The sequence below is a fragment of the Trichosurus vulpecula genome, chromosome 2, assembly GCF_011100635.1.
Source record: "Trichosurus vulpecula isolate mTriVul1 chromosome 2, mTriVul1.pri, whole genome shotgun sequence".
Taxonomy (NCBI): domain Eukaryota; kingdom Metazoa; phylum Chordata; class Mammalia; order Diprotodontia; family Phalangeridae; genus Trichosurus; species Trichosurus vulpecula.
In genome coordinates, this window is record NC_050574.1 from 117,083,834 (window position 1) to 117,111,312 (window position 27,479).

Genomic DNA, 27,479 nt, shown 5'->3' on the forward strand with positions numbered 1-27,479 from the left:
AAATAAGCAGACTGGAAAGAATTTTATCTAAAATATGAATAAGCAGCCTCTGAGTAAAGTTTTGATAAGCTCTCCTTCGAGTAAAGCATGTGAACATTATAATTATTTTGACTGCTCAGACACATCTTTTTGTTGCTATTATGATTCTTAGCTGTGTTCTTGATAGTCAATAAGCATTGTTTAAGGTCTCACCCTGCGAGGCATGAATACTTATGCCCCCTTTTTCCTCTTAGGTTGTGTTTTTCCTCATTTTTTTTTAAACCTTTTTCCCTGCTGGTGCCTGTAGTTTGCCTATGGCATTTGGGTGCTTTTTATCTTTGCCATTGGTCCTCAGGTCTTAAAATTTTTTTTAACCTATGCTAGAAAAATAAATGCTATTTGATGATTGAACCTGTGAACCCCACTTTTTGACATAGAGGATTCATAATTTGGTCAGTAGAATACACCAGAGCTTGTGTTCTGCTGGTGTAGCTAAAGGGAACATACAGTTCTCTCTACCAGAGGTGAACCTAGGCATACGAAGTGATTCCTATTACTTGTGAATTTATAAAGAACCTAAGTGAAGCTTTTCACAAAGTTTACAATATTTTTTCTTATGTCTTTGAGCATTCATGAATTGGAAATTATATTTTGCTTTAATATTTTCCCTTTCTCTTTTTTCCTCTGGATTCTTTACTTTGTTTACTATATTTGAGCTTACAGGTGATTGCATTTCATATGGAATAAATGATTCATAGCTGTGATTCTTGCCTCCCAGGAGACAAAAATTTTATGCAGTAGTGTTATTGATTATGTCTTATTGGTTCTTCAAAATGTACTCACTATAGCACTTCTGGGCATATTGCTCTCATATTTAGTACTATTTAAATACTTTCCTGAGGCTCAAGCTTCTATTAATATATACTAAGTTACATAATGGAGAAAGTAGTTGACTTTTGCCTCTCCCTCAAATACTTGAATTTACTTTATTTTGGAGGGAGACAGAAATTGAGAGATCTCTATTCTCAAAGGGTTCCTCTGAGAATAGTAAATACTAGTAAATACTGAGACATCATCATTTCCACTGGTTCTGTAGCTGGAAATTTGTGTCATTTTTATGTATTTGTTCAAGGCTAATGTTATAGGCTGAAGCTACACTACAGCTTTTTTGTAGTATGAATTCATCCTTTGCCTTACCCTGATGCATTTGTACGCTCTTGAATAGTCTGTGACCTATCTACATCCCTAGTCAGAATAAGAAGAGCATAACCTTGGGGTTGCTGGGTTATTTCAGTCCCACTAGCATTACCTTAGTGTAGCTTTTGTGGTTTACTAATGGAAATATTGTCAGACTTTTGATCTGCAGGGTTTTGTTGGGCGCCTCTGTAATGGATGCATCTAGGCACTGATGCTCAGGCTCTTTCTTCAGGCGAAAGGAAGTCTGTATGTGAAATGCATTGCTAACAGTTTAATGCTAGTGTCTTCTCATAAATCATGTCTGACTTTTTCATTGCCTGTTTGTTTCTTTACTCCGCTAATTTTCCTACCTTTTGATGGTTCATATCCATGGAGCATACAGTTTCCTGAGTAGCATGACACACATTCATCACTTTACATTCCCTCAGTGACATGGACAACTTTATCATGTACCTGCCTTTACTTTTAGTGATTTAATGTACACATATCTGGTTTTCCCGGCTTTTATTGTAACAGCATTTCTGTAGTGTTGTTAACCTTCCTTAAGTTTAACAAAATTCTTTTTTCATAACAACCTTGTGAGGTAGGTGAGGCAAGTCTTATAATTCCTATGTACAAATGAGAGCACAAAGATTCTGGGAGTGTGACTATCAGGATTGCAGAGGCAGTGTCACGTGATGATTAGACCAACATCTTCTTACTCCAAGTCTGGTGCTTTTCTTTGGGACCACACTGCTCAAAAATACAGACTATGGCTGTAAACTTCTTGTAAATCACCCCTAGACCCTGGCAATCGAAGTAGACAGTATGGAATAAAGGGGACTATCCCTATTCACACCTCCCTTCCCCCATTCTCCAGGAGACAAGGAAAAAGGATAGCAACAGTTTGCAAAAGTAGAAATACAAACTATCAGTAACAACCTCAAAAGTGTTCAGAATTAACAGTAGAAACTAAATATGTGCCTACTTATTAATGACTAAGCAGTCAGTAACGGAGGCAGCTAGGTGGTTCAGTGGATAGAGTGCTGGGCCTGAAGTCAGTCAGACCTGAGTTCAAATATGATATTAGATACTCACTAGCTATCTTCACTGAAGAAGGAAATGGTAAACCACTCCAACTTCTTTGCCAGAAAACCCCAGAGAGGGTCACGAAGAGACAGACGTGACTGAACAACAATAGCAACAAACCAGTTATGATTCGTGATGGAATGGGCTATGATTCCACTATAAAGGACAAATACGAAGAATTCAGAGAAAACTGGGAAGACTTGTACACGTTGATACCGAGTGAAGTAAGCAGAACTAGGGAGATAATACACGCAGTGATTGATTGCACCAGTGTAAATAAAGTCAGCATTAGTGATGGATGTTGTTGTTGTTCAGTCATTTCAGTTGTGTCCAACTCTTTGTGACCCTGTTTGGGGTTTTCTTGGCAAAGATACTGGAGTGGTTTGTCACTTCCTTCTTGAGCTCGTTTTGCAGTGAGGAGACTAAGGCAAACAGGGTTAAGTGACCTGCGCCCGGTCAGACGACTAGTAACTGTCTGAGGCCAGATTTGAATTCAAGCACTCTAGCCACTGTGCCACCTAGTTGCTAGCTATAGTGATGGCAAAAATCATCAAATATAATTATCACTGTTAATATTGTTTTGTAAAGTTAAAGGACACATTCCTACTCTTGTTAACAATTTATAAACTGTATTCTGGGAAACATGTTGTAAGAGTATTTGTTTGGTCTTTTTGGTAAATCTTGGTTGTGTCAAAAGAATATGTATCAGTGAATTTAAATGAAAAACATTGATCCAGGAAATAGAAGACCTGGATTCAAGTCCCAACTGTGATTTTACTTAGCTTGGTGACCTTGGGCAAGTCACTTCCCCTCTCTAAGCTTCAACCTTTCTCATCTCTGAAACTATAGGTATGGCTTAGATCAGTGGGGTCAAACTAAAATAGAAATGTGAGCCACTAATCATTAAAGGATCCTTAGGGCCACATGGTAACTTAGTTTTAAAATGTAATGTTACCTATGTTTTAATTGTATTTTTATTTATTTTGTTAAATATTTCCTGATGACATTTTTATTTAGTTTCACCTGTTTGTTTGATACGTCTGGCCTTGATGATTATCTAGATTCCTTTCCCAGTTCTACAATTTTTTGTAATATTGTATTATGCATAGTAGTCACTTGTGAGTATTTTCCTTGTTGGGGGAGGCTCTTCATTTAATTGGAGTATGGTTTAACATTCTTGGCTTGTGGCTTTTATGTTACCAATAACTGAGGCTCTTATCATTGTGTTTTAATAAACATCTACTAGAAAAGAATTTTTTTTCTGTTGCAGGCTAATGGCTATCTACATATTCACACCCCAGTGATCACATCAAATGACTGTGAAGGGGCTGGGGAACTCTTTCAAGTTGAAGTAAGTTGTCCTTCGGAATGTGGAGACCTATCAATATTTATAATTTTCAACTTTCACAGTTTGTTTTGAAGGTAGTGGAAGTTCTTTGAGGTGAGAACCATTATAGTAATAGCTTACACTTAATAAATAGCTCTTTGTTTTTCAAAACACTTTACCCATGTTCTCATTTAATGCTTATGATAACCCTGTGAGTTAGTTAGTGAAAGTATTATCCTCATTTTAGAGATAATGAAAACTAGAGCTTAGAGAGATAGTCTTGATTTGTTAAAAGCCAGCCCAATCAGAGCTGAGACTTCGTGAACTTTGAGGCCTTTCCCAATTATTTGTAGTGCCAAGTACTATTCTAGGCACTGAGGATACAGGCGCAAGAATGAAATAGTCTCTGCTCTCAAGTAGCTTATATTACACTTGGGGAAACGATGTATAAGTATATTCAAAGTTAATACAAGCTGATGGGGGGAGGTAGGGGCTAATATCCAGGTTGATGAGGAATAAAATCATGTAGGAAGGGGTATTTGAGCTGAGCTTGGAAGGAAACCACAGATTTTAAGAGGTGGAATGGAGGAGGGAGTGTATTCCAGGCATGGGGGACGGTCAGCAGAAAGGCACAGAGATGGGAGAGACAGTGCCACATGTGAGGAACAGCAAGGAAACTAGTTTGGTACATGAAAGGGGGAGTGATATATAACAAGGCTTGAAAAGTTGGTTGGAGCCAGGTTGTGAAGGGCTTTGAATGCTTAACCAGAGTAGTTTATATTTGCTTTTAGAGGCATTAGGAAGCTGGTAAAGTTGATTGATTATGGGAGGAACATGGTCATACGGTAAAGTTGATTGATTATGGGAGGAACATGGTCATACCTGTGCGTTAGAATATATTGGGGAGAGAACTAATTAGGGCCAGTCACTGCAGTAATTTGAATGAAAGCTATTTGTGTGAGTTCTAGAAGTTTGAAATAAGAAGGTTTGATCAGATAAATATCCCTACCCGTTTCATTATATGTCATTCCATAGTAATTCAGCATCTGCACTTGGAAAGGGAAATGGAGAAAATCCACATGCGAGTCTTAGGTGTCCAAAAGGTATTTACTAAATGATATTTCATCCAGCTGACTGAGGCCTCAGGAAGGGTGCACCATTCCTCCAACTTTGTGCAGATATTGGTTTGGGGACATGACCACTCACACTGCTTGGATTGCATTTGCAATCCTTCTAGTAAGAGAGTAAGTAGACCTTACCATCTACCCTGATATTCATTACTCACTAAGGTCCCGTGGAACTTAGCATCTGCTTTGCCACAATGCCCTCTATTATTCCCAGTCATTACCATTTGACCTGTTGTTACACCCTCAGGACTCCCAGTCTTTGTCATATACTCTACCACTATACTCTAAGGACTGCTGGGCCCTTATATCTGCCCTTTATCTGAACCCTCTCTGATATGTGTTGTTTTCCCTAATTAGAATATGAGTTCATTAACTCTCTTCCTTTTATATTTGTATACCTAGCACCTAGCACAGTGCTTGGTACATAGGAATTGCTTAGTAAATACTTTTCCATTACATTACATGTTGGGATGGTAATATGGTATCTCAGCTTTCTCCTTTTTTATACCAAAAAATCTGTCTCTGACGTGTTAGGGATGCTTCATCAAGTTTAAGGGGTTCCAGAGTTGATAAATAGTAGGAAAGCAAGCTGTTAACTATTCCTGCCCATGGCAGACCTAAGCTTTGAAATTTTCAAGCATTATATTCAGTTAACAGAGCAAAGAAGAAAGAAAGGGAAGTAGGGAGAGAATCTAATTCATCACGTGGATGAATTTAGATCTTTTTTAAGTAGAAAAGGCTTTATTGGGTATTTATTTAGTATGTGCCTGCAGTGTGCTAAGTACTGGGGATATAAACACAAAATAGCAAAATAGTTTCAGTACTCAAGGAGCTTATATTCTTTTTTTTTTTCTCAGTGACCAGAAAACAGTTTTCTTCCCTCCACCCCCAGTAAAAAGAAAAGAAAAATAGAACCCTTGTAATAAATAAACATAGTCAAGCAAAACAAATTCCCACATTGACCATACTGAAAAAAATATCTCATTCTATATCTTGGGTCCTCTCTCTGTCAGAAGTTAGCTTGTATGCTTCATCATTGCTCCTCTGGAATCGTGGTTGGTCATTTCATTAATCATTGTTATTAATTCTTTTCAAAGTTAATTATTTTTACAGTGCTCTTGTTATCATATAGATCATTCTCCTGGTTCTGTTCACTTAAAGGGAACAAGCATTTATTAAGCACCTACATGGTACCTACGGTCTCTGTGCATCAGCTCATTTAAGTCTTCTTAGGTTTCTTTGAAACTATCCCTTTTGTCATTTCTTAGCACACAACAGTAATCCATGACATTCATATACTATAATTTGTTTAGCCATTTCCCACTAGGTGAGTATCCCCTTAGTTTTTAGTTCTTCACTATTAGAAAAAGGTTGTTATAAATATTTTTGTTCATGTGGGTGCTTTTCCTTTTTCTTTGGGAGCATAGGACTAATAATAGTGGTATTGCAAGATCAAAGGGTATAAGGAATTTAGTGACATTTTGGGCATAGTTCCACATTACTTTCTAGAATAGCTGTACTAATTCACAGTGCTACCAACAGTGGATTAACATGCCTGTTTTCCAATGACCTTTCCAACAATTATTATTTTTTTCCCCTTTTTTATTGTCATCTTAATCTGGTGGATGTGGGGGTAGAACCTCAGAGTTGCTTTAATTTGCATTTCTCTAATTATTAGGGATTCAGAACATATTTTAAAAGTATGGCTCTTGGTGGCTTGTATTTCTTTCTATGAAAACTATCTGTTCATCCTCTTTGACCATTTACCAGTTGAGGAATGGCTTTTATCTTTACACATTTGGATCAGTTCCCTATATGTCTTAGAGATGAGACCTTTATCAGAGAAACTTGCTGCAAAGATTTTTCTCCCCAGTTAGCTGCATTGGTTTTGTTTGTGCTAAAAGGTCTTAAATTTATATAATCAAGCCCTTGAGCCGTCCTAGGTAATCATTTAAAATGGTGAGGTAATCTCTTGATCCAGAGAACCCCACAAAGTCATGCAAGTCAAGGGGTTCAAATTTCCGGGTGCATTTCAAGAACACCTGTGAAACAGCCCAAACTATCAAGGGCACGCATATCCAAAAAGCTACCAAGTATTTGAAAGATGTCACATTGAAGAAACAGTATGTTCCCTTCCGTCAGTATAATAGTGGAGTTGGCAGGTGTGCCCAGCCTAAGCAGTGGAGTTGGACACAGGGTCATTGGCCCAAAAAGAGTGCTGAATTCTTGCTGTGTATGCTTAAAAACGCAGAGACTAATGCAGAAATGAAGGGTTTGGATGTGGATTCTCTTGTCATTGAGCATATCCAGGTTAACAAGGCTCCCACAATGCGACGGCGTACTTACAGGGCTTATGGTCGAATTAACCCATACATGAGTTCTCCTTACTATGTGGAGATGATCTTACTGAAAAGGAACAAATTGTTCCTAAACCAGAAGAGGGGGTTGCTCAAAAGAAAAAGATATCCCAGAAGAAGCTGAAGAAACAAAAGCTCATGGCATGGGAGTAAATATGACATTAGAGTGCAAATAACAGTGAAATGAAAAAAAATTATGAAATCAAAATTGTTGATTTTATCTTCTTTGATCCTTCCATCCCTTATTTGGTCATAAATTCTTCTCCTACTTATAGATCAGAAAAGTAGTTTCTTCCTTGCTTCTCTAATTTGCTTATGAGGGCAGCCTTTGTGTCTGAGTCATGATTTAATAACTCATTTAGAGTTATTCTTTGTATGTGGCATGAGATGTTTGTCCATACCTAGTTTCTGCTAGATTTTTTTTATAATTTTTTTTTATTTTTAGTTTACAACATTCAGTTCTACAAGTTTTTGGGTTCCAAATTTTCCCTCTCTCTCCTCCCCGCCCCAAGATGGCATGTAATCCAGTGTAGGTTCTACATAGACTTTCACATTGAACGTATTTACATAATAGTCCAGTTGTAAAGAAGAATTGCCACTAATGGAATGAATCATGAGAAAAGAGAAACGAAACCAAAAAAGAAGGAAAAGAAAGAGAGCATATAGTTTGCCTCCATCTGCACTCAGACTCCATAATTCTTTCTCTGGATGTGCACAGCTTTTTCCATCATGAGTCTTTGGAGCTGTCTTTGAACCTTGCATTAATGAGAGGAGTCAAATCTACCAAAGTTAGTCTGTACAAATACCATGTGTGTCTGTAATTGTTTATAATGATCTCCTGGTTTTGCTCCCCTCACTCAGCATCAGCTCATCCAAGTCTTTCCAGGTTATAATGAAGTCTGTCTGTTCCTCATTTCTTACTGCACAATAGTATTCCATTACATTAATATACCACAATTTATTTAGCCATTCCTCAAATGATGGCATCCCTTTGATTTCCAATTCTTTGCCACCGCAAAAAGAGCCGCTATAAATATTTTTGTACATATGGGTCCCTTTCCCACTTGTCTGATCTCTTTGGGATATATTCCTAGAAGTGGTATTTCTGGGTCAAAGGGTATGCACATTTTTATAGCCCTTTGGGCATAGTTCCAAATTGCTCTCCAGAATGGCTGAGTTAGTTCACAACTCCACCAACAATGTAACAATGTTCCAATTTTCCCACATCCTCTCCAGCATTTATGATTTTCCTGTTTTGTCATTTTAGCCAATCTGACAGGAGAGTTGTGGTACCCTAAGAGTTGTTTTGATTTTCATTTCTCTAATTACTAGTAATTTAGAGCATTTTTTCATATGCTTATAGATATCTTTAATTTCTTCCTCTGAAAACTGCCTGTTCATATTCTTTGATCATTTCTCAATTGGAGAATGACTTGTATTCCTATAAATTGGACTCAGTTCCCTGTGTATTTTAGATTTGAGGCCTTTATCAAAGACACTGGTTGTAAAGATTTTTTCCCAATTTTCTCTTTCCCTTCTAATCTTTGTTGCATTGGCTTTGTTTATACAAAAACTTTTCAATTTAACATAATCAAAATTACCCATTTTTCATTTTGTCTCTTGTTGGGTCATGAATTCTTCCCTTTCCCGTGAACCTGACAGGTAAACTATTCCTTGCTCTCCCAAATTGCTTATAGTATCAGCCTTTATTCCTAAATCATGAGCCCATTTTGATTTTATTTTGGTATATGGTGTAAGATATTTATTGGTCTGTGCCCAGTTTCTGTTATACCATTTTCCAATTTTCCCAGCAGTTTTTGTGAAATAGTGAGTTCTTAACCCAGAAGCTGAATTCTTTGTTTTTATCAAAGAGTAGATTGCTATAGTCATTGACTATTGTGTCTTGTGTACCTAACCTATTCCATTGATCCACCACTCTGTTTCTTAGCCAGTACCAAGTAGTTTTGATGACTGCTGCTTTATAATACAGTTTAATATTTGGGCTAGCCCACCTTCCCTAGCATTTCTTTTCATTAATTCCCTTGATATTCTGGATATTGTTTGGATATCTGGATTCTGATATCTGGATTCTGGATATTCTTGATATTCATCTTCAGATGAATTTTGTTATTATTTTATCCAGCTCTATAAAATAATTTTTGGTAATTTGGTATGGCACTGAATAAGTAAATTAATTTTGGTAAAATTGTCATTTTTATTATATTAGCTCGGCCTAACCATAAGCAACTGATGTTTTTCCATTTATTTAGATCTGACTTTATTTGCGTGAAAAGCGTTGTATAATTGTGTTCATGTAAACCCTGGGTTTGTCTTGGCAGGTAGACTCCCAAATATTTTATGGTGTCTACAGTAACGTTAAATGGAATTTCTCTTTCTATCTCTTGCTGTTGGGCTTTGTTAGTAATACATAGGAATGCTGAGGATTTATGTGGGTTTATTTTATATTCTGTAACTTTGCTAAAGTTTTTTATTATTTCAAGTATTTTTTTACTTGATTTTCTAAGTAAATCATCATATCATCTGCAAAGAGTTATAACTTAGTTTCTTCTTTGCCTATTCTAATTCCTTCAATTTCTTTTTCTTCTCTTATTGCTAAAGCTAACATTTCTAGTACCAAATTGAATGATAGGGGTGATAATGGACATCCTTGTTTCACCCCCAATCTTACTGGGAATGCATCTAGCTTATCCCCATTACATATAGTGCTTGCTGATGGTTTTAGGTAGATGCTATTTATGATTTTAAGGAAGACTCCGTTTATTCCTATGCTTTCTAGTGTTTTTAATAGGGACAAGTGTTGTATTTTGTCAAAAGCTTTTTCTGTATCTATTGAGATAATCATATGGTTTCTGCTAGTTTTATTGTTGATATGATCAATTATGCTGATAGTTTTCCTAATGTTGAACCAGCCTTGCATTCCTGGAATAAATCCCACCTGGTCATAGTTTATTGTTCTCATGATAAGTTGCTGCATCCTTTTTGGTAATATTTTATTTAAAATTTTTGCATCAATATTCATTAGGGAAATTGCTCTTCCTGGTGTAGATATTAGTACCATATTTGTGTCATAAAAAGAATTTGGTAGGACTCCTTTGCCCATTTTCCCAAATAGTCTATAAAGTATGAGAATTAATTGTTCTTTAAATGTTTGATAGAATTCACATGTAAAGCCATCTTCTACCAGAATTTTTTCTTGCAGTTTTTGTCATGGGCCTGTTCTTATGGAGCTCACTCTTCATGTCCTTGGCAGAATTTCTAAGAAACTTGTCCTTGCATAGGTGGTCAGAACTCATATAGAGAACAAATTTGTTCATGGCTTAAATTTCAGATTTAACCCTCACTTCTCTTGTGCAGATCTTAAGACTGTAGCATGATTCTTCTATTTGTTTATTTGGGGGGGGCAGGGTAATTGGGGTTAAGTGACTTGCCCAAGGTCACACAGCTAGTAAGTGTGTCAAGTGTCCAAGGCTGGATTTTAACTCAGGTTCTCCTGAATCCAGGGCCAGTGCTCTACTCACTGCGCCACCTAGCTGCATGATTCTTAATCTGGGGTTTATGAACTTGGTTCTTTTGTTCTCTGATCTTTAATTTCTTTTGCAATCATATGTATTTTAATTTTTTGCATTTAAAAACAATTCTGAGGATTCTCTATGCTTTATCAGACTGCCAGAGCGGTTCATGACCTAAAAGAAGGTTATGAACTCCTGCATTAAAGTGTGCTGTAGGCACAGGGAACAGTTACCCATTTTTTAAAAAAAATACTTCCTGTATTTTGGTGTTTTGCATATATGAGGGGGAGTCAGCAGGAAATTGCCCAAAGCTAGAATAACAGAGGGAGAGATTTGAGGCATTATAATTTGTGTCAGTGACCTCATGTGGTTATTGTGAGAAAGGCACTATATCAGTGTGCATTATTATTAACTATATTGTTCCTCAGTGTACTTTGCATCGCTGGACTAACACCCTTAAGACTTTGCAGCGTGGTAGTACCCATTAAGCTGTCACTCTGCTTGTATATACTTTGAGAACCCAAGGTCATAACCCACATGCCATGATGGAGATATTAAAATGGAACTTTATTGAAGGCCTGGAAATTAGCCCTTTACTAAAACCAATCCTTGAAGAATACACAACACACCATTCAGCTTTTAAAGCCTAAATGTTTTCTCATAGTAGTAATGAAGCAGTAATGAACATTGTGTGATCTACAAGCAATATTTATAGCTGGGTCCTTACTTTCTCTTTTTCTTTATATCATTGAAGTAAGAATTACTCACTTTAAATACTGTATTTATCCTTAATATAAACCATCCTCTTTAAATAATATCTCTTTAGAAGGGTGTATGTGCAACATAACTACTATGGAAATGTGTTTAATATCATACATGTATAGCCTATGTCAGATTGCATGCCATCTTGGGGAAGGGAGAATAGAGGGAGGGGGGAATATTTTAGAACTCAAATTCTTATAAAAGCAAATGTTGAAAATTTAAAAATAAATAATTTTATTTTTGAAAAGAAAGGTGAAGTGAACTGGGATTCAAACAGGAAAGGGGGGGTGTGTGCACATGTGCATGTGTGTGCTTAAGATATATACACACACATACTTACTAGTGACATACACTAATGATAATTCACATTCAGATTTTATGCAAGCTAGATCTTTAGGAAAACGTGATATATATTTAGACCAGTAGGATACATTTTAAATTCCCATTAACCCCAAAGTAGAAAAAAGTCAGATGACAAGAAAAGTTATGATTTAGAATAGGAATTTTAAAAAATAAATACCATCATGATAATAGGAGACACACACAAAACATCTAAAAAACAGGCTATTTGTTGAAAGAGCCCTAACAAAGTTAAATATGGAGAATATAATCATGACAAAATTTTTTAAATCTCAAACTAATTCAGTAATGTGTGAATAATAACATCTGAACAATAGTAATTTGTATATTTCTGACCTAAAACAAAGAAAACACCCTACAATTTGGGTAGGTGCCAAATCTAAGTTATCAAATGAATGTGAATAAATAGGAAGGAAATAAAATTTCTGAGTTTAATGAGTGAAAAGAATGCTGAGTTCATAATATTTAAAACTATAGTGTTGAGTAATTTTTTGTGTAGTCTTGCATAATTAGAGAAATGCTACAGTTCTAGCTAGCATAGCCATGGCTGTTGGTTTTTGTGACCTTGGAGTTACTGTCAAGATTTACAAAGTAATCAGCATTTACATTTTAATAGTGTCCCATTTTACTTTTTTCAAAAATTACTGCTTCTGAGAATTGCTGCTCACTACTGCTTCCTTCTTAGAAGAGTTTACATTCCTGGCCAACCTGGCAGTGGCAGCCTTCTTCCTCGAAAGGGTTAAAATGATAAGTTTCCCCCAGTTTCCTTCAGAACAGATAAGCAGAGATTGGACTTTTGATAGAACATTTTTAAAAAAGCCCTTGAATTAGAGAGTACTGAAATTTGATCACCTACCACCTTATTCAGGTAACTAGAATTTGTGGCTTTTACTGAGGCCTCTGTGTTTAGTCTTGTTTTCCTGGAGGTACATCCTGCATTTGCTGTCACTGTCAACATTGAGTCTTTTACCCCAAAGACAATCAGTAAATAATTAAAGATAAGTACAAATCTCTCCCATCTCTGCTCTGGAACAGCATTAGAGTGGGAGGAAAAGAAAGGATGTGTTCCATCCCAGCAATCTTTTGCCCTCTTTCTACTTCTATCACTACTTGAAATCCTTGGTTTATTTTTAACTTGAAGATCATCAGAGCAGTGTAGTAGGAAGAAATAGCCCTTAAAGCATTCATCAACATTTATTAAGAATCTGTTGTGGACAGGACTTCTGTGTTAGGTAGTGTAGGGTCTAGAAAGACAAATGATAGTAACAGTAACTTACATTAGATCTTTAGGTTTAAGTAATGTTAAAGTTGGCCAAATGCTGTCTTCGGAACAACTCTCTGAGATAGGTAGTGCAGGTGTTATTATCCCTATTTTGTAGTTGAGGAAACAGACTAGGGAAGGTAAAGTGACCTGGCCTTAGATCCATAGCTAGAAAATGTCTGAGGGAGTATTTGAAACCTTGGCATTTGGCCTAAGGTTCAATATCCTCTCTATTATACCGTGATTGCTCATGCATAAGATAAATCTAGGTCTTTTCCATAAAGTTGGCAAGTTGAAAGGAAGAAGGAACAGTTTTTTTAATTCACTCTCTTGAAATTATCTCACCTTCAATATATGTTTATGTATTCTCTTTTTCATTGCCTCAAGACCACGAGGCTTTAGACCTGTGTTTAACCTTGAAAATGTTCAAGAAACAACTTGAGCAAAGCAACTCTAAAACACCTGTTTGGGCCTGGGTTAGATAGAAGAGAAAGAGGTAAAAAGAGCAAAAATTACATCGTACAATCTTCATGATAGTCCTTTCATTTGTTTTTCGTTGGAATATTTTTTAAGGATATGTTAGCTTTCAAATGGAAACTTATAGATGGCTTAAATAAGAGAGACATCATAATGTAAGGGAAAGCCCCTTGAACTGGAAGTTGGGAGCCCCAGGTTCTGGTCCCAGTGCTGACAATAATCTTGAGGAAGTCACTTTACTTCTCTGCCTCAGATTGTTCCTTTTAAAATGAGACTAAGAAAGTGTCATGGTATAGCATTAAAAAGTACTCAGTTTGGAGTCAGAGGACCTGGGTTCATACCTCCACTTTGCTCCTTACTTCTGTGGGTAAAATTGTTAATGCTGGAACAAACCAGAACTGAAAGAAAACCCAAACCAGAAATTTAGGAACCAGTGAGGGTTTATTGAGTTAACCAGTAAGGGAGTGAAGACTCCCAGAGGGAACAAAAAGGACACAGCTTATACAGGTTTCAGTTTAGGCAGGAGGTGCATTGTAGTTTATCAGGGGCAGGCAACTCAAATTCACCTAGGGCAGGTAGGTGCTTTTTTACTATGTCATTACTTAATGTGGATATTAGCTATTTTCATTAAGTCAGTTCTAGTGCAAAGGTTATTCTCCTTGATAGAAAAAATCTCAAACAAGATAAGAATTTAGTAGCTCTACCTTCCTTATGTTGTGAGTTCTATTACTTCTTTGATCCTCCTCTTTCCTCTAATATAAAAAAAATTACCTTTCCTCTAAGCTTAAAAACAACCAAATAAACCATCTTCAGCTAAGTCTCAACTCATTTTAAAAGGATTCAGTGCCATACTCATTCATCCTCTGTTATCTACCTTTGCTTCCATTTTCTTGTCCATATCCTTCCATAAATTGTCATAAGGCATCCCTTCAGCATGCTCGAAGTCTTTCTTGCTGTCTCTTCACACTTCAGGAATTCCAGTAGAGCACTTGGGCTTTCTACTAGTCATCTCTTGCTTTGACCATCCCATCTTTTCCTATCATATAATTTCTCATAGCATAATTTATTCTTTTTCTTCTGTGATCATTGGTCATATGTTGCAGCCTGCTCATACCCACCGTTGCCCTGTGCGTGGTGTTAATTTTCAGTTCTTTGGAGACTGGTAAGGGATACAGAGTGGAAATGTGACTACAAATTGAGCCATTCACTTATGACTTCTTAATAGAGTTGAAAAAATATTGGCTGTCATGTAGTACATCCCACAGCTGATATGTAAAACTTTTTAACAGCATCTCCAAGAAAGTTTAGAATTTTTCATCAGTGTCCACCTGAAGACCTCTGTAACCAGCATCTTAAAAACTTCTCAAGGTAGTCATTTTGGAATGACTTAATTTGTAAGGAAAATGGTCCTTATTCCAAGCCAAAATCAGCCTTTCTGCAATTTCTGTTTTGGTCCTGCCCCTCTCCTTTAAGATCAAGTAGAACAAGTCTATTCCCTTTTTCATTCTGCTACTGCTTATCTCTTTAGTTTTATTCCCATGTCCCAGTGTCAGGCATTTTCTCAAAAGCTCAGTGGGTTAATTTAGCCTTATTAGAAGGTTCTGTGAGATTTTTAATGTGGAGATAATTTTTCCCACAAATAATTATTTCCATTGCTAACTGAAGTAGAAAATGAATGTTCTTATTTTGCTTTCAAGCTGCTATTTTAAGGACAGAATTAAATTAAGCTGCACAGAAAATGTAAAATTTGTGTCAGCTTTATGAATATAAGACAAGCTAGTAAAAGGCAGATTCTTCTAAACCTTTTGGTTGTAGTCTGAAGACCCAAAGCTATTTAGTCATTTTGAGGAGGAAAAATTTGCTAGATTTTGTAGATAAATCTTTATGACTGCTACCAGGCCTTTTATGCTGTCAAATTTTCAGTAGTTCATAGAGTCGTTGACTTCATGAGGCATTGTCAGCCCAAGGAAAGATGTAAAATTAAAGTAATTTGTGGCACCAACTTACAATATAAAATTATGTGATTCCATGACTATATATGCTGTAGAATGACTTCGGTATGTATTTTGATTATCCTTGAATGCCTTAATCCAAGTTGAAACCCAGTTTAACTGGCTATTCCTAGCACATTATTTGCCTTTATTTAGCTTCTAGTTTCAATAAAAGGAACTTCTTAACCTACTGTTCTCACCAAAGGCCTTTCTTTTTCCTCTTTTGCATGTTGGTAGTTTGGCTCTATATGCTTTTACTTTGCCTGACCTCTCCCTCCCTATGCTTCTTCAGTGTTAGTTTGATTACCCTTTTGAATTCAGGAAGTATGACAGTCAGCACAGAGTAAATATTGATTGAAGGCAGTAGTAACAGTTCTTAACGTATAAATAAGTATTTATCTTATTGTAACAAGGTTTTAAGGACAAGACTCCCATCTATAATAATAAGCATTTATTAATCATCTACTTTGTTCTACGAACTGTGCTCAGTGCTGAGTACAGATATGGAGGTGGGGTGTGGGGAGGAGCTAGAGACAGTGTCTGCCCTCAAAGAACTTAAATTTAATAGGGGAAGACAGTACCCAAAAGGAAGCTGGAAAGGGAAAAAAGGCATGGAGGGGGAGGGTCAATGGAGAAGTCCAAAGGAGGGTAGCTGTGTGGGAAATGAAGAGTTAGCTGACATGCTGTCCTCCTTAAATGGAGGTTATGGGAGGAGAGGTCACTCAACTTTCTTGTCAATAATCCCTTTATCCTTCTGCTTGAATGAATTAATGAATGTATTTTTAAAATATATTAAGCACTTTTTATATTCGAGCACTGTGCTAAGTGCTGGGGATACAAATACAAAAGCAAACAATCTCTGTCCTCAAGGTACTTTAGTCCTGGGGATATTTTCATATTCCGTTGATTATTTACAGACATTTTGGGGAGAGTGGGACATCTCTTTTCCTGATCTCAGGGAACTGTTCCTGTTCTCTCTCCCCCTTCCAACTTGGAAAATCCCTACTCTTTCCTAATGTATCCTGGTTGTTTTCTTTTAATTAATTGGTCTTATTTGATTAATTGTTTTTAATGTATAAAAGTCTGTCCACCCCTGTGTCTGGGGTCCGGTGTCAAAGCTGAGGAAGGCCACTGGTTCCAATTTTTTGAGTAATTGCCATGCATTGCTTAATAAGTCACTATGCTTGGAAGCTGAACCTTTGTTTCCTTGGTCATTTCATCTTTCCCCTCCCCTAGGGGTGAGAGAGAAGAGTCAAGGATGACACCTAGCTTGTGAGCCTAGTGACTGGATGACTAGGAGGATAGCGGCACCCTCGACTAATAATAGAGAAGTTGTCAGTTCTGGTCACTTGGTGATAGTTGTTTTTGCTTAGGTGGCACAATGAGTAGAGCGTAGCATTTGGAATCAGCAAGACCTGAGTTCGAATCCTTTCTCTGAAGTTTACTAGCTAGCTGCGTGACCCTGAGCAAGTCACTTATCTCCCCCAGTCTCAGTTTCTTCACCATATAAAATGCAGATAACAGCAGTACCTACTTCACAGGGTTATTGTGATGATCAAATGAGTTAATATTGCAAACTATTAAGTGCTGTATACATGCCAGCTATTATGATAATTATTACTACTATTATTATTTACAAGGGACAGTGATTCTGGACATTATCTAGAAATGACTAATATAATAACATGGCATCAATAAAACTTATTTTTAAAAGAAAATAGACATGAGCATAAGGATAATGAGAGGTGGGTGGTTTGGGGGTGAAGAAAAATGTCTCCTTCAAAAAGACTATTCATATTCACTTTTGAGGTAGAGAATTTCTACAGAAGTGGTCAGAAACATAAAAAGAAATAACAGACATTTAAAATCTCCCCCACTCATTTCTCTCTCTCTTGTAACATTTAACAATAAAGCCAGTTTTTTAAAGCTTTCTTCTGCACCTTCTGAAATAGCTTTAATAGGAGTGAGTAGATCAGTTTTCAAAATGTAAAGGCATATGGAGAATAAAGAATATAAGGCATATAGGGATACCAGAATGTCAGATTGGGGTAGAAAAAAACATAGGCTGAGAACAGCTCATAAGATTTTTGAACATTTTCTTTAGTCCATTAGGTGACACAGTGGATAGAGTGCTGGGCCTGAAGTCAAGAAGACTCCTATTCCAACTGTAGCCTCAGACACTTACTAGCTGTGTAACTCTGGGCAAGTCACTTCACCCTGTTTGACTCAGTTTCCTCATCTGTAAAATGAGCTGGAGAAGGAAATGACAAAACCCCTCCAGTATCTTTGTCAAGAAAACCCCAAATGGGGTCATGAAGAATCAGACATGTCTGAAATGACTAAACAAGAACAACAACCTTCTTTGGGCTCACTTTCTCGTCTCCCACTCCTGTTGCCCATTTGGATACCCTTGAAGGTGGCTGACAGCTGTTCTTTGCGAGATTCTAGGAGTTACTTCTTGTTGCGTTTTCATTTGTTTCAGTCATGTACAACTCTTAATGTCCCGATTTGGGGTTTTCTCTTTGAAGACACTGGAGTAGTTTGTCATTTCCTTCTCCAGCTCATTTTACAGATGAGAAAACTGAGGCAAACAGGGTTAAGTGACTTGCCCAGGGTCACATAGCTAAAAAGTGTCTAAGGCTGGACTTGAACTCACATTGTCCTGACTCCAGGCCTGGTACTGCATTCACTGCCCCAACTAGCTCTTCAGTGGCCCTGGGGTCAGGAGGACCTGAATTCACATTTGGCCTCAGACACTAACTAGCTTTGTGACCCTGGGCAAGTCACATAATTGGGCTTGCCTCCAAAAAAGGGGGATGAAATGGCAAAAAAGAAAAGAACGACATCCCCCAAACCAGGAGCATACTCTCCCTTCACATGCAGCAATGGTCCTAGAAAGAGTGGACTCAAGTTCGAAGTACAAAAAATGAGGTACAGATGTTCAGCCATTCTCCGGTTGATGAGCACCCCTTTAGTTTCTAGTTCATTGCGACAACAAATAGAGCTGCTGTCATCATTTTTGTACATGGCAGGAGTGGGGCTTTTCCTTCTTTGATCTCTTTGGTATAATGGCCTAGGAGTGGTGTTCCTGTGTTGAAAATTTGAACATTTTAGTGGTTTTCAGGGTATACTTCCAAATTGCTTTCTAGAAAGACTTGACCAATTCATAGCTCCATTAACAATAAATTACTTTGCCTCTCCAATATTTTAATTTTCTTTTCTTGCCATCATTTTCAATCTTATAGAGTTGGAGTGGAATCTAAGAATTACTTTATTATCGAATTATTGGTGATTAGGAGAATTTTTGTTGGTTTCGGTGAATTTTTGGAATTATTGGTGATTAGGAGAATTTTTTTATATGACTGTTGATAATTTGAATTTCTCCCTTTGATAAATGCCTAATCATAACTTTTGGCCATTTATCTATTAGGCAGTCTTCTTATGTAGTTGTATCTTAGGTATCAGACATTTATCAGAGAAAATTGCTACAAAGATTTTTTCCCCCGTTAACTGTTTCTCTTCTAATTTTAGCTTCATTTTTTTGTGTAAAACCTTTTCAGTTTTATGTAGTCAGAATTGTCCATTTTATCTTATGTGATCTTTTATATCTTTTGTCTAGTCCATTAATTCTTCCTCCCAACAAATAATTGAAAGAAGGTATTTCCCTGTTCCTCCGAATTGTTTATAATGTGAGTTTTTATATCTACATCATATATGTATTTGGTGCTTATCTTGTTATAGGGTGAATTCTTGGTCTATGCCTAATTTCTGTCATAATGCTTTGCAGTTCCCCTGCCTTTTTTGTCAGCACATACTTACTCCAAGAGTTGGGGGTCTTTGAGTTTATCTAACACTATGTTACTATGTTTGTTTGCTTCTCTGTGTTGTGTATCTAATCTTTTCTACTAATCAGCTTTTCTATTTTTTAACCAGGCCGGTACCAAAAATTTTTGATGATTGCTACTCTGTATTATACTTTGAGATCTGCTACCACCCCTTTCTTTTGTTTTTTAATTTTTCTTTCCATGAACAAACATTTGTTTTTACTTCTCCTCTCACCTTAATGGGAAACACACATGCATAGTCAAGCAAACTGATTTCCCATATTGGCCATGTGTTAAGGCAGTCAGTAAATGAGAAGATTCCACCCCCCCCACCCCCTCCCGACCATTTGAATAGGCTTAAGGTGTGGCTCCAGGTGGGGCCCTTGAAGGGAGGTCTGATTATATCTTCGCTCCCAAGTAGGCCCAAAACCCCTAGCTATTAGGTATTAAGTTGATGTGGGCATGAAGCCCTCAAGGTCCTAGGGGGAGGTGCTAACTCCAGAGGCAATAGTAGTGCCTAAGTTGTGGTTGCTCAGATGACGCTCTAGTCGTCTAATGATGGCACCTGCCAAAGCAGAAGAAGCTGAAGCAGCAGGCGCTGCTGAGGGCAGGGCTGACCCAAGTGCAGACTGGAAAGTGCTGAGCAAGGGCTTGAGGCCAGTGAGTAACCTTCTTACCTGAGGGCCCTAGCATTGGGGGGAAGCATGAATATGATTTGGCTTACTGTCATAATGTTTTTCTGTAACCTCCTGGTTACTTTTGTGAGGCAGACTTATTGGGCCAGGAGGCCCAATATGGCCAGTATATCAAATTGGGGACATTGGTCTGTGGGTCTGCTACTTTGGAGCTTGAATAAATGCTTTAATTCCTCTGCCTTCTACTTAGAGAATTCCTTATATCCTACAGTTCTGAACCATTCAGACATATTTATGATTTTCTTTGAAATCATGAATTCTGCCTTAATGATATATCACATCCAAAAATGTGGTCTCATTCTACATATGGAGTCAGAAGTTCTCTGTCAGGAGGTGGGTAGAAGTTTTCATCATCAGTCTTCTGGAATCATGGCTGATCATTTCACTCTTTATTCTTAAGTCTTTCAGAGTTGTTTTTCTTTATACTCTTTTTGTTATTGAATAAATTGTTCTCCCAATTCTGCTTATTTTATACAAGTCTTCCCAGGTTTCTCTGAAATCCAGTCCAATTCAGTAAACCTGTATTAAGTGCCTACTATGTGCCAGGCACTGTGCTAAGTACTGGGGATAGAATTAATAAAAAGAACAACCCTTGTCCTCAAAGAGCTTACAATCTAAAGGGGGAGACAACACACAAAAAAGGCAGGAAAGTTGGGGGGGCCGGGCAGAGATATCAGGGGATACCCAGCCAAGAGCACCTTGTTCTGTGGAGTTGAAACCAGACAGAGTAGCAGATGGGAGCAGTTAGGTGGTACAGTGGATAGAGTACGGGCCTGAAGTCAAGGAAGACTCATCTTCCAGAGTTCAAATCTGGCCTTAGACACTCACTAGCTCTGTGACCCTGGGCAAGTCACTTAACTCTGTTTGCCTCAGTTCCTCATCTGTAAAATGAGCTAGAGAAGGAAATGGTGAACCACTCCAATATCTTTGCCAAGAAAACACCAGAGGGGGGCAAGAAGAGTAGGACTAAACAATTGCAAATAGTAGCAGATTGAGGGTGAAGTGAGCCCAGAAGTACAAATTTTGCCCTTTATAAAGAAAGGCAGTGGGAGAAGTGTGGTACTTCATCCTCCAGCCTTCCAGTGAGGAGGCTAAAGGAGGTGGTTTTGATGAGGGTTAGGAGAGATACAAAACCCCAAAACTGGAGTTCCCTGACAGGGTCATCTGGAATGAATTTGCAAACTCAAGCATTCTTTAAGTCAAGGTGGCAAAGATTTATTGTTCCACTTTTCAGCTGGCAAGAATTCTTAGGGAACCTGTAACCTTAGAGGGATACAGTTAAAGTTTATATAGGATAAACTATAGTAAAACAGGTGCCAAATATGCTAACTAGGTGATTCAGGGTGGGATTAGGGAGTGGTTAAGGAGTGATCAGTTCTTAAAGGAACATGTACTTTCTGTATCTACTGCACAGATCTTTTCTCCAGAGTTCCCTGGGAAATAGCCCACAGTGGGGTGGGGGTGGGGCCTACAGGGAGGTGTGGTTTTAGGATGAAATGTCACTAAGTCAGCTAACATTCAGGGCTGACTAAGAAATACCCAGGCTGCCCCCATCAACGTCTTGTTAGACAAGATAAAACAAGGGAGTATACATATGTCTAAGTCTAGGATATACAAAGAGATATATGATAGTTCAGTGAGTGGCAAATATTTCTATGAGCCAGTACACAGCCAGTACACAGCCAGTTCAAATTAATAAATTCTATAGGTGCAGCTGGCTACTGTATCAGGAAGAGAGATGAGTGTTTTGCGAGGGCATGCTGTCCTGTTTTGCTAGAGCATACTGTCCTTGGGCTGGAGAGAAACTGCCTGAGACAGTGTTTTGAGACTAGGGAGAAATGTTTTTAAAATTGGGGTCCAACCACAGGCACCCAAGCACCCCATCAGTGTCAGTCAGGACTTGAGTTGACAGCATGGTGGTGAGTTTAGAAGTGATGAGCGTATCCTAAGAGGAGTATCTTGTTCTGCAGAGTTGAAACCAGGCAGGGCAGCAGATAGAGAATAGAGTGAATTGACAACTCTGAAAAGATCCCTTTTGTAATCTCTAATGGCACTATAGTATTCCATTATAGTCATATATCATAGTTTATTTAACCATTAGTTACTTTGTTATTATTTACCATTAGTTTTTCCAGATGAATTTTGTTATTTTTTTATATCTCTTAATTATTTTAATTAAGGACTTTTTTCAGTCTTTTTAATGAAAGGGTTATTTTCAAAGGAAGAAGTCCAAGATATCAGCAACCATATAAAAATGCTCCAGATTACTAAGAATTATAGAAATGCAAATTAAATAACTCTGAAGTTCCACCTTACGCCTATCAGTTTGGCAAAGATGACAAGAAAGCAGAATGGCAGATTTTGGAGTAATTGCCTGTTATACACATCAGACTGGATATACCATAGACATCTTAAACTCAACATGTCCAAAACAAAACTCATTGTCTATTCCCTAACCCTCCCTTCCTCCTGACTTCTCAATTACTTTAGAATCCCCCCAGTCACCCAGGCTCACAACTTAGGTGTCATGCTCAACTCCTTACTCATTGTTACCTTTTGTGTTTGTGTCTTGAGCTCTCCTGTCACCATAGCATTTCTTTACGGGCAGATTCTTTTTTGGTTTGCTCATTCTTCCAGCCTACTTTTTAACTTTTAGACTTAATGTCAGTGCTAGGTCGGCACACTTCTGGGCTCCAGTTTTTGTCCGTTTACCTTTTTGGGGTTGCTTTAACAGCTCCCTCTGGAAGTCTGTAACTTTTAAGTGCTCCCAAATGGGTGTGAACCAGGGAAAGATCTATTCACTGCCCTTGGGTCTGAGTTCTTCAAGTTCCTGACCAAAGTTCAAGTATCTTAGCTTGTGTGTAGTTGAGTTTCATAAACTGCAGTGGGACTCAGTCACTGTTACCCTGCTGTGACAGTCTGCAGGTTCACAGTGACTGAACTGCTGGCCCCTCTTTGATTGGGGCTCCTGCCCTGGTTATTTTCCTATAGGTTTTTATCCTGGCCTAAAGTCTTGAGTGGAGTCTCTGTTGTTCTGCCCCTGCACTCAGAGCCTCACAGTTACCTTTCCAGAAGTTTTTTCTTAGTACACAGCTAAAATGAACCCATGTTCTCTTATGACCACTCCTCTTTGTCCTGGATCCCTGATGGAAAACTGGGAAATGGGTGATGGAACTGCCAGATAGCACCTGTTTGTATACCCAGCAGCAATTCTGGGGTCCCTTGGGTTCTCTTCTTCCTCCAGGGCAGGGATGGGACCTGGAGGACATATATATGACCTTCTAGGTTCTCAAGTGCAGCCCTTTGACTGAATCCAAACTTCACAGAACAAATCCCCTTAATGAAAGGATTTGTTCTGTAAAACTTGGACTCAGTCAAAAGGCCACACCCAAGGACCTTGAGGCCACAGGTTGCCTACCTCTGCTCCAGGGTGTTCTGTCTTGGCCCTTTATCCATCCTGGCTGTTGAAATGCACCTTGCCTCCACTGCTGCTCCACCACACTACTGGCCAGCTCCCTGTCCCCAGTGTTTATAGACCTCTCTCTTTGCTTCCTTAGCTTCCCTGGGTTAGAAAAATTGCTCATTGTGACTTTTTCTTGTCTTTCCTGATCAGAATTTGATCTGGTACATTTTCTAGATTGTTGTGGAGGAGGTATACTAGGTGAGCCCGGCAAAAATGAGTTCTTTTCACTCTGTCATTTTAGCTCTACCCTCTCATCTTGTGACTCTACCTTCATTTGTTTTTCATTGGAGATAAACTGTACATTTTGTTCTATTTTTTCAAGACTTGATTTTGTTCTTGTATTTCTTGTTGTCTCATAAAGTAGTTGATTGTTGTTTGGTCCATTCTAATTTTCAGGGAGGTGGCTTCTTGGGTAAGATTTTATCCTTCTTTGACCAGACTATTTATTCTTTTTTCAGTTCTACTAGAGCTGTCATTTCATTTATAATATCCTTTTTATCTGACTTCATCTCTTCTAGGGTTTCTAATAGACTTTGTAGTCAGACCATCCCTTTATCTGAGGGTCTACTAGTAGTGGGCTTTGACGTTGTTATCTTTTTGTAGGTTTGTGTCTAGTATGGTCCTTGAGGCTTAACATTTCTTTATTATGAGTATCTTAATCTGTTTTTTCTTATTTACAGCTTTATTTCCTGAATGGGAACTTTTTTTTTCGGGGCTGAGCTCTTAATTACTTTTGCACATTTAGAAGGGATCATGGTCTCTTCTTTGATCCTAGTCTATATTGCTTAAGGTTCTGCCAGTACCATACCCCTCCACTGGTGTCTACTGCACACAAAGTATTTGTGGGTCCCAAATTCACTTGTATCCTCTGGGTACAGAGCACAGCACTACTCTAGGCTGTCAGGATTTGCTCATGTCAGCTTGCTGCAAAGGCTACAAACTCTCAAGAGATTCTAGGGTGGCTAGACTGATGTTTTTTCTCCTGGTAGGAGCTTTGGTGTTTGCTGGTTCCCATCTTCTTGTCTAGGCCCAAACATTTATAACAAAAAAAAATTTTTTTAAAAAGGAAAAGAAAACACTTCAGTAAAATTAAGTAACACATATACCACGTTTAATGGCAATATCCATAGTATCTCATCTCTGTAAAGAAGGGAAGACCTCAGTTTTCTTTTAATAAACTTGGTAATTGAGCTTTTCTGTTTCAAGTACCAGCATATACCCCATCTCTAGTAGAATGCCACCATAATAGTTCTTCAGTAAATATTTTTGGATAGTGATGTGATTATGAAGTCAAAACTGTTTCTTATAAGTTTTTACAGGTTATTTTATAAGCTTTTATAAGTTGACATTTTTGAAGCCCCTGGGCATATATGATGAGATGTAAAATAAATAGCATTCCTTTGCCATGGACTTGTCTCTAGAGCAAAGAAAAAGAACAAAGACTAGATTGTACCACACACAGATACAGGTATGACTGTCCAACACTGTGGTGGGGATGGTGGAATGTCTGGAGTAGTGCCATCTTCCTCTCACGTCTCTGATGATAATAGGTTTATACAGTTTGGAATTGAAAAGATCTTAGAGATTACCCAGTTAAACTTCATTTTCAAGATGAGGAAATGGAGACTGAGAGGGGAGGTGACTTGTCTAAGTTAATACAGGTAGTAAATACTAGAAATGGTCCAAGTAAGTCTGTTTTCCTCTCATCCACACCATGCTGCTTCTTAGGGGTGGGAATGAATTAGTTCTTGTGTAAGTAAACAAAAGACCATGTATACATAGACATATCTATACACACACACAAATATATCTTCTTATGGCCAAAGAGGCATACCTTGGATGGTCTTTTTGCCCTCTTAAAACAGGAGATTATTAAGTCATTTTCCTAGAGAGAACATGGACCCTGACAAGCAAATTAAACTTTTTAAAGATAAGAAGCCACATTCTCCCAGGTTTTAAGATACTTTGGGAAATGGAAGCAGTGTGTTTCAGATCATTAAAGTACTACTTAGTAAATTTGTTCAGCAAGCATATTTTTCAAGTGACTAGTAAGCAGATTTGCTTCCATAATAAAAGCCAAGAACAAAAAAGTCTAAGGAAAAAACCCACCATCTTTAGGCATAATTGATGATAGTTATTTGTTATTATAATCAAGTAATGAACTGCAAAATCATTACATAAAGTGTGTTGTTACAGACTTAATTGGATGACCGTAGCTAAGTCAAATAATAATTGCAATATAAGTAAAGCCAAAAATATTTTAATGAGGATTTGAACCTTTTTCTTGCTTCTAATGTTGATTTTTCAGATTGAGTTTTAAATGTAATAGCTAGAGTAGTTGCTTAAAGGAAATGTATGGTTTTCTACTATAAATCAAGATTTTCTTAGATTTTGACTTAATTCAGTTCAACAAATGTTTTAAGTGCCTACCCATGTGCAAGGCCCTGGTGGATGTAATGACAAAAAACAAAACACTCCTTCCTTAATTCAAGGGAGCTTGTTTTACTGGAAGAAGTTTTTCTATTACATACCAGACAAACTTTTTAGGCTAAGGTAAAATTAGCAAGATAATAAGAGGGATCTTTAGCCACTATGCCAGAAAAAAAAATTGCTTCTACCCTAGTTAGTGGAAAAGAGATAAACTTAACAAATGCCAGTATAGTTCTATCAAAGGATATTAAATTCAATTTCCATAGCTCAAGTAACAAATCATTCTGTTGACCAAGGTCATTGCCAAACCCAGAAAGCATAAAACATAGAACGCTATTTGAGGAACTCCACATAGCTGTGCCTTCCAACTGGCTACATACTTGAGAGGGAGGAAGCTTGGTTGTAGATGGAGAGCTAAACTTGAAGTCAGGATGACCTGAGTCCAGATGCTGCCCTTAATAGGTACTTGTTACATGACCATGAGCAACTCTCTTAGCCTTTCAATTTTCTTTTCTAAAAATGAGAGGATTGGACTTGATGATATTTAGGTCCCTTTCAGCTCTAAATCTAATTCTGTTTTAATACAGGCTCCAGAGCCATGCTCTTAACCTCCACTTTTTAAAAAAATTAATTTTTATTTTTGTTCTGAACTTAAGAAAACACTAACTAGAATGACTACCACTTAATAAATGCTTGTTGACCAGCTAAGTGACTTTCATCTCCACTGTCCTTCATACAGATGTCTCAGCACTCCTCCAGCCCCAGTTATGTCTAAAATTGAGTTTATTACTTTCCCTTTAAACCTACTCTGTCTTCTGACTTTACTTTTTCTGCCAGTGTTTCCATGTCCAAAGTGCGGAGTTATCTTTGATTCTTTTGAAGCTTATACTTTGCTTGCACACTTCTCTCTGCACTCTCATTATACTGTTCCTCACATCTGAATGCCTTGTTTTGTGATTTCCTCTTTGAATTCTGATCTATCCTTTGTTCACAATAAATAGAGAAACTAAATTCTGTGGACAAATCCACTTTTCTCAGCAGTTTACTTTTCAAGGATGTTCACGTAGATGATGAAATTGATATGTGCATTGCCAGAACTAGCTAAGAGTTTGGGAAGCTCCAAAAGAAAGCGTGGGAGAGAAGAGGTATTAGACAATTTACCAACCTCAAGGTCTGCAGAGCCATTGTGCTGACTTCACTGTTGTATGCCTATGAAACCTGGACAGTCTGCCAGCACTGTGCCAGGAAATTGAACCATTTCCACTTGCATTGCCTTAGGAAGATTCTGAAGATTACCTAGCAAGAAAAGGTGCTGGACACTGAGGTCCATTCAAAGCTGAACTTCTAAGCATTCAAACTCTACTGCTGAGAGCACAACTCCCTGATGGGTTGGCCACCTAGCCCAAATGCCAAATGTACGATTACCTAAAAAACTATTTTATACATGTTCTTACTTGATGCTCAAAAGAAACAACACAAGGACATTCTCAAGGTCTCTCTGAAGAACTTTAGTATTCATTGTGAGATATGAAATACAGCACAGGACTTCCTAGCAGGGCATGCCCACATCAAAGAAAGCACTGTACTCCCTGAGCAAAGCATCATTACAGTAGCACAAAGGAAATGTGAAC

General features: G+C 37.8%; 1 protein-coding gene and 1 pseudogene across 2 annotated transcripts in view; both read left to right on the forward strand.

The window, feature by feature from the left end:
• NARS2 (asparaginyl-tRNA synthetase 2, mitochondrial) overlaps positions 1–27,479 on the forward strand; it is a 143,760-nt gene that overhangs the window by 21,054 nt on the left and 95,227 nt on the right. For both annotated transcript variants that reach the window (XM_036747509.1, XM_036747510.1), the window contains exon 5: positions 3,515–3,595. In XM_036747509.1, coding sequence (XP_036603404.1) covers positions 3,515–3,595 — 81 coding nt within the window. The remainder of the gene's footprint in view (positions 1–3,514; positions 3,596–27,479) is intronic.
• Positions 6,655–7,208, forward strand: LOC118839994 (annotated as a pseudogene).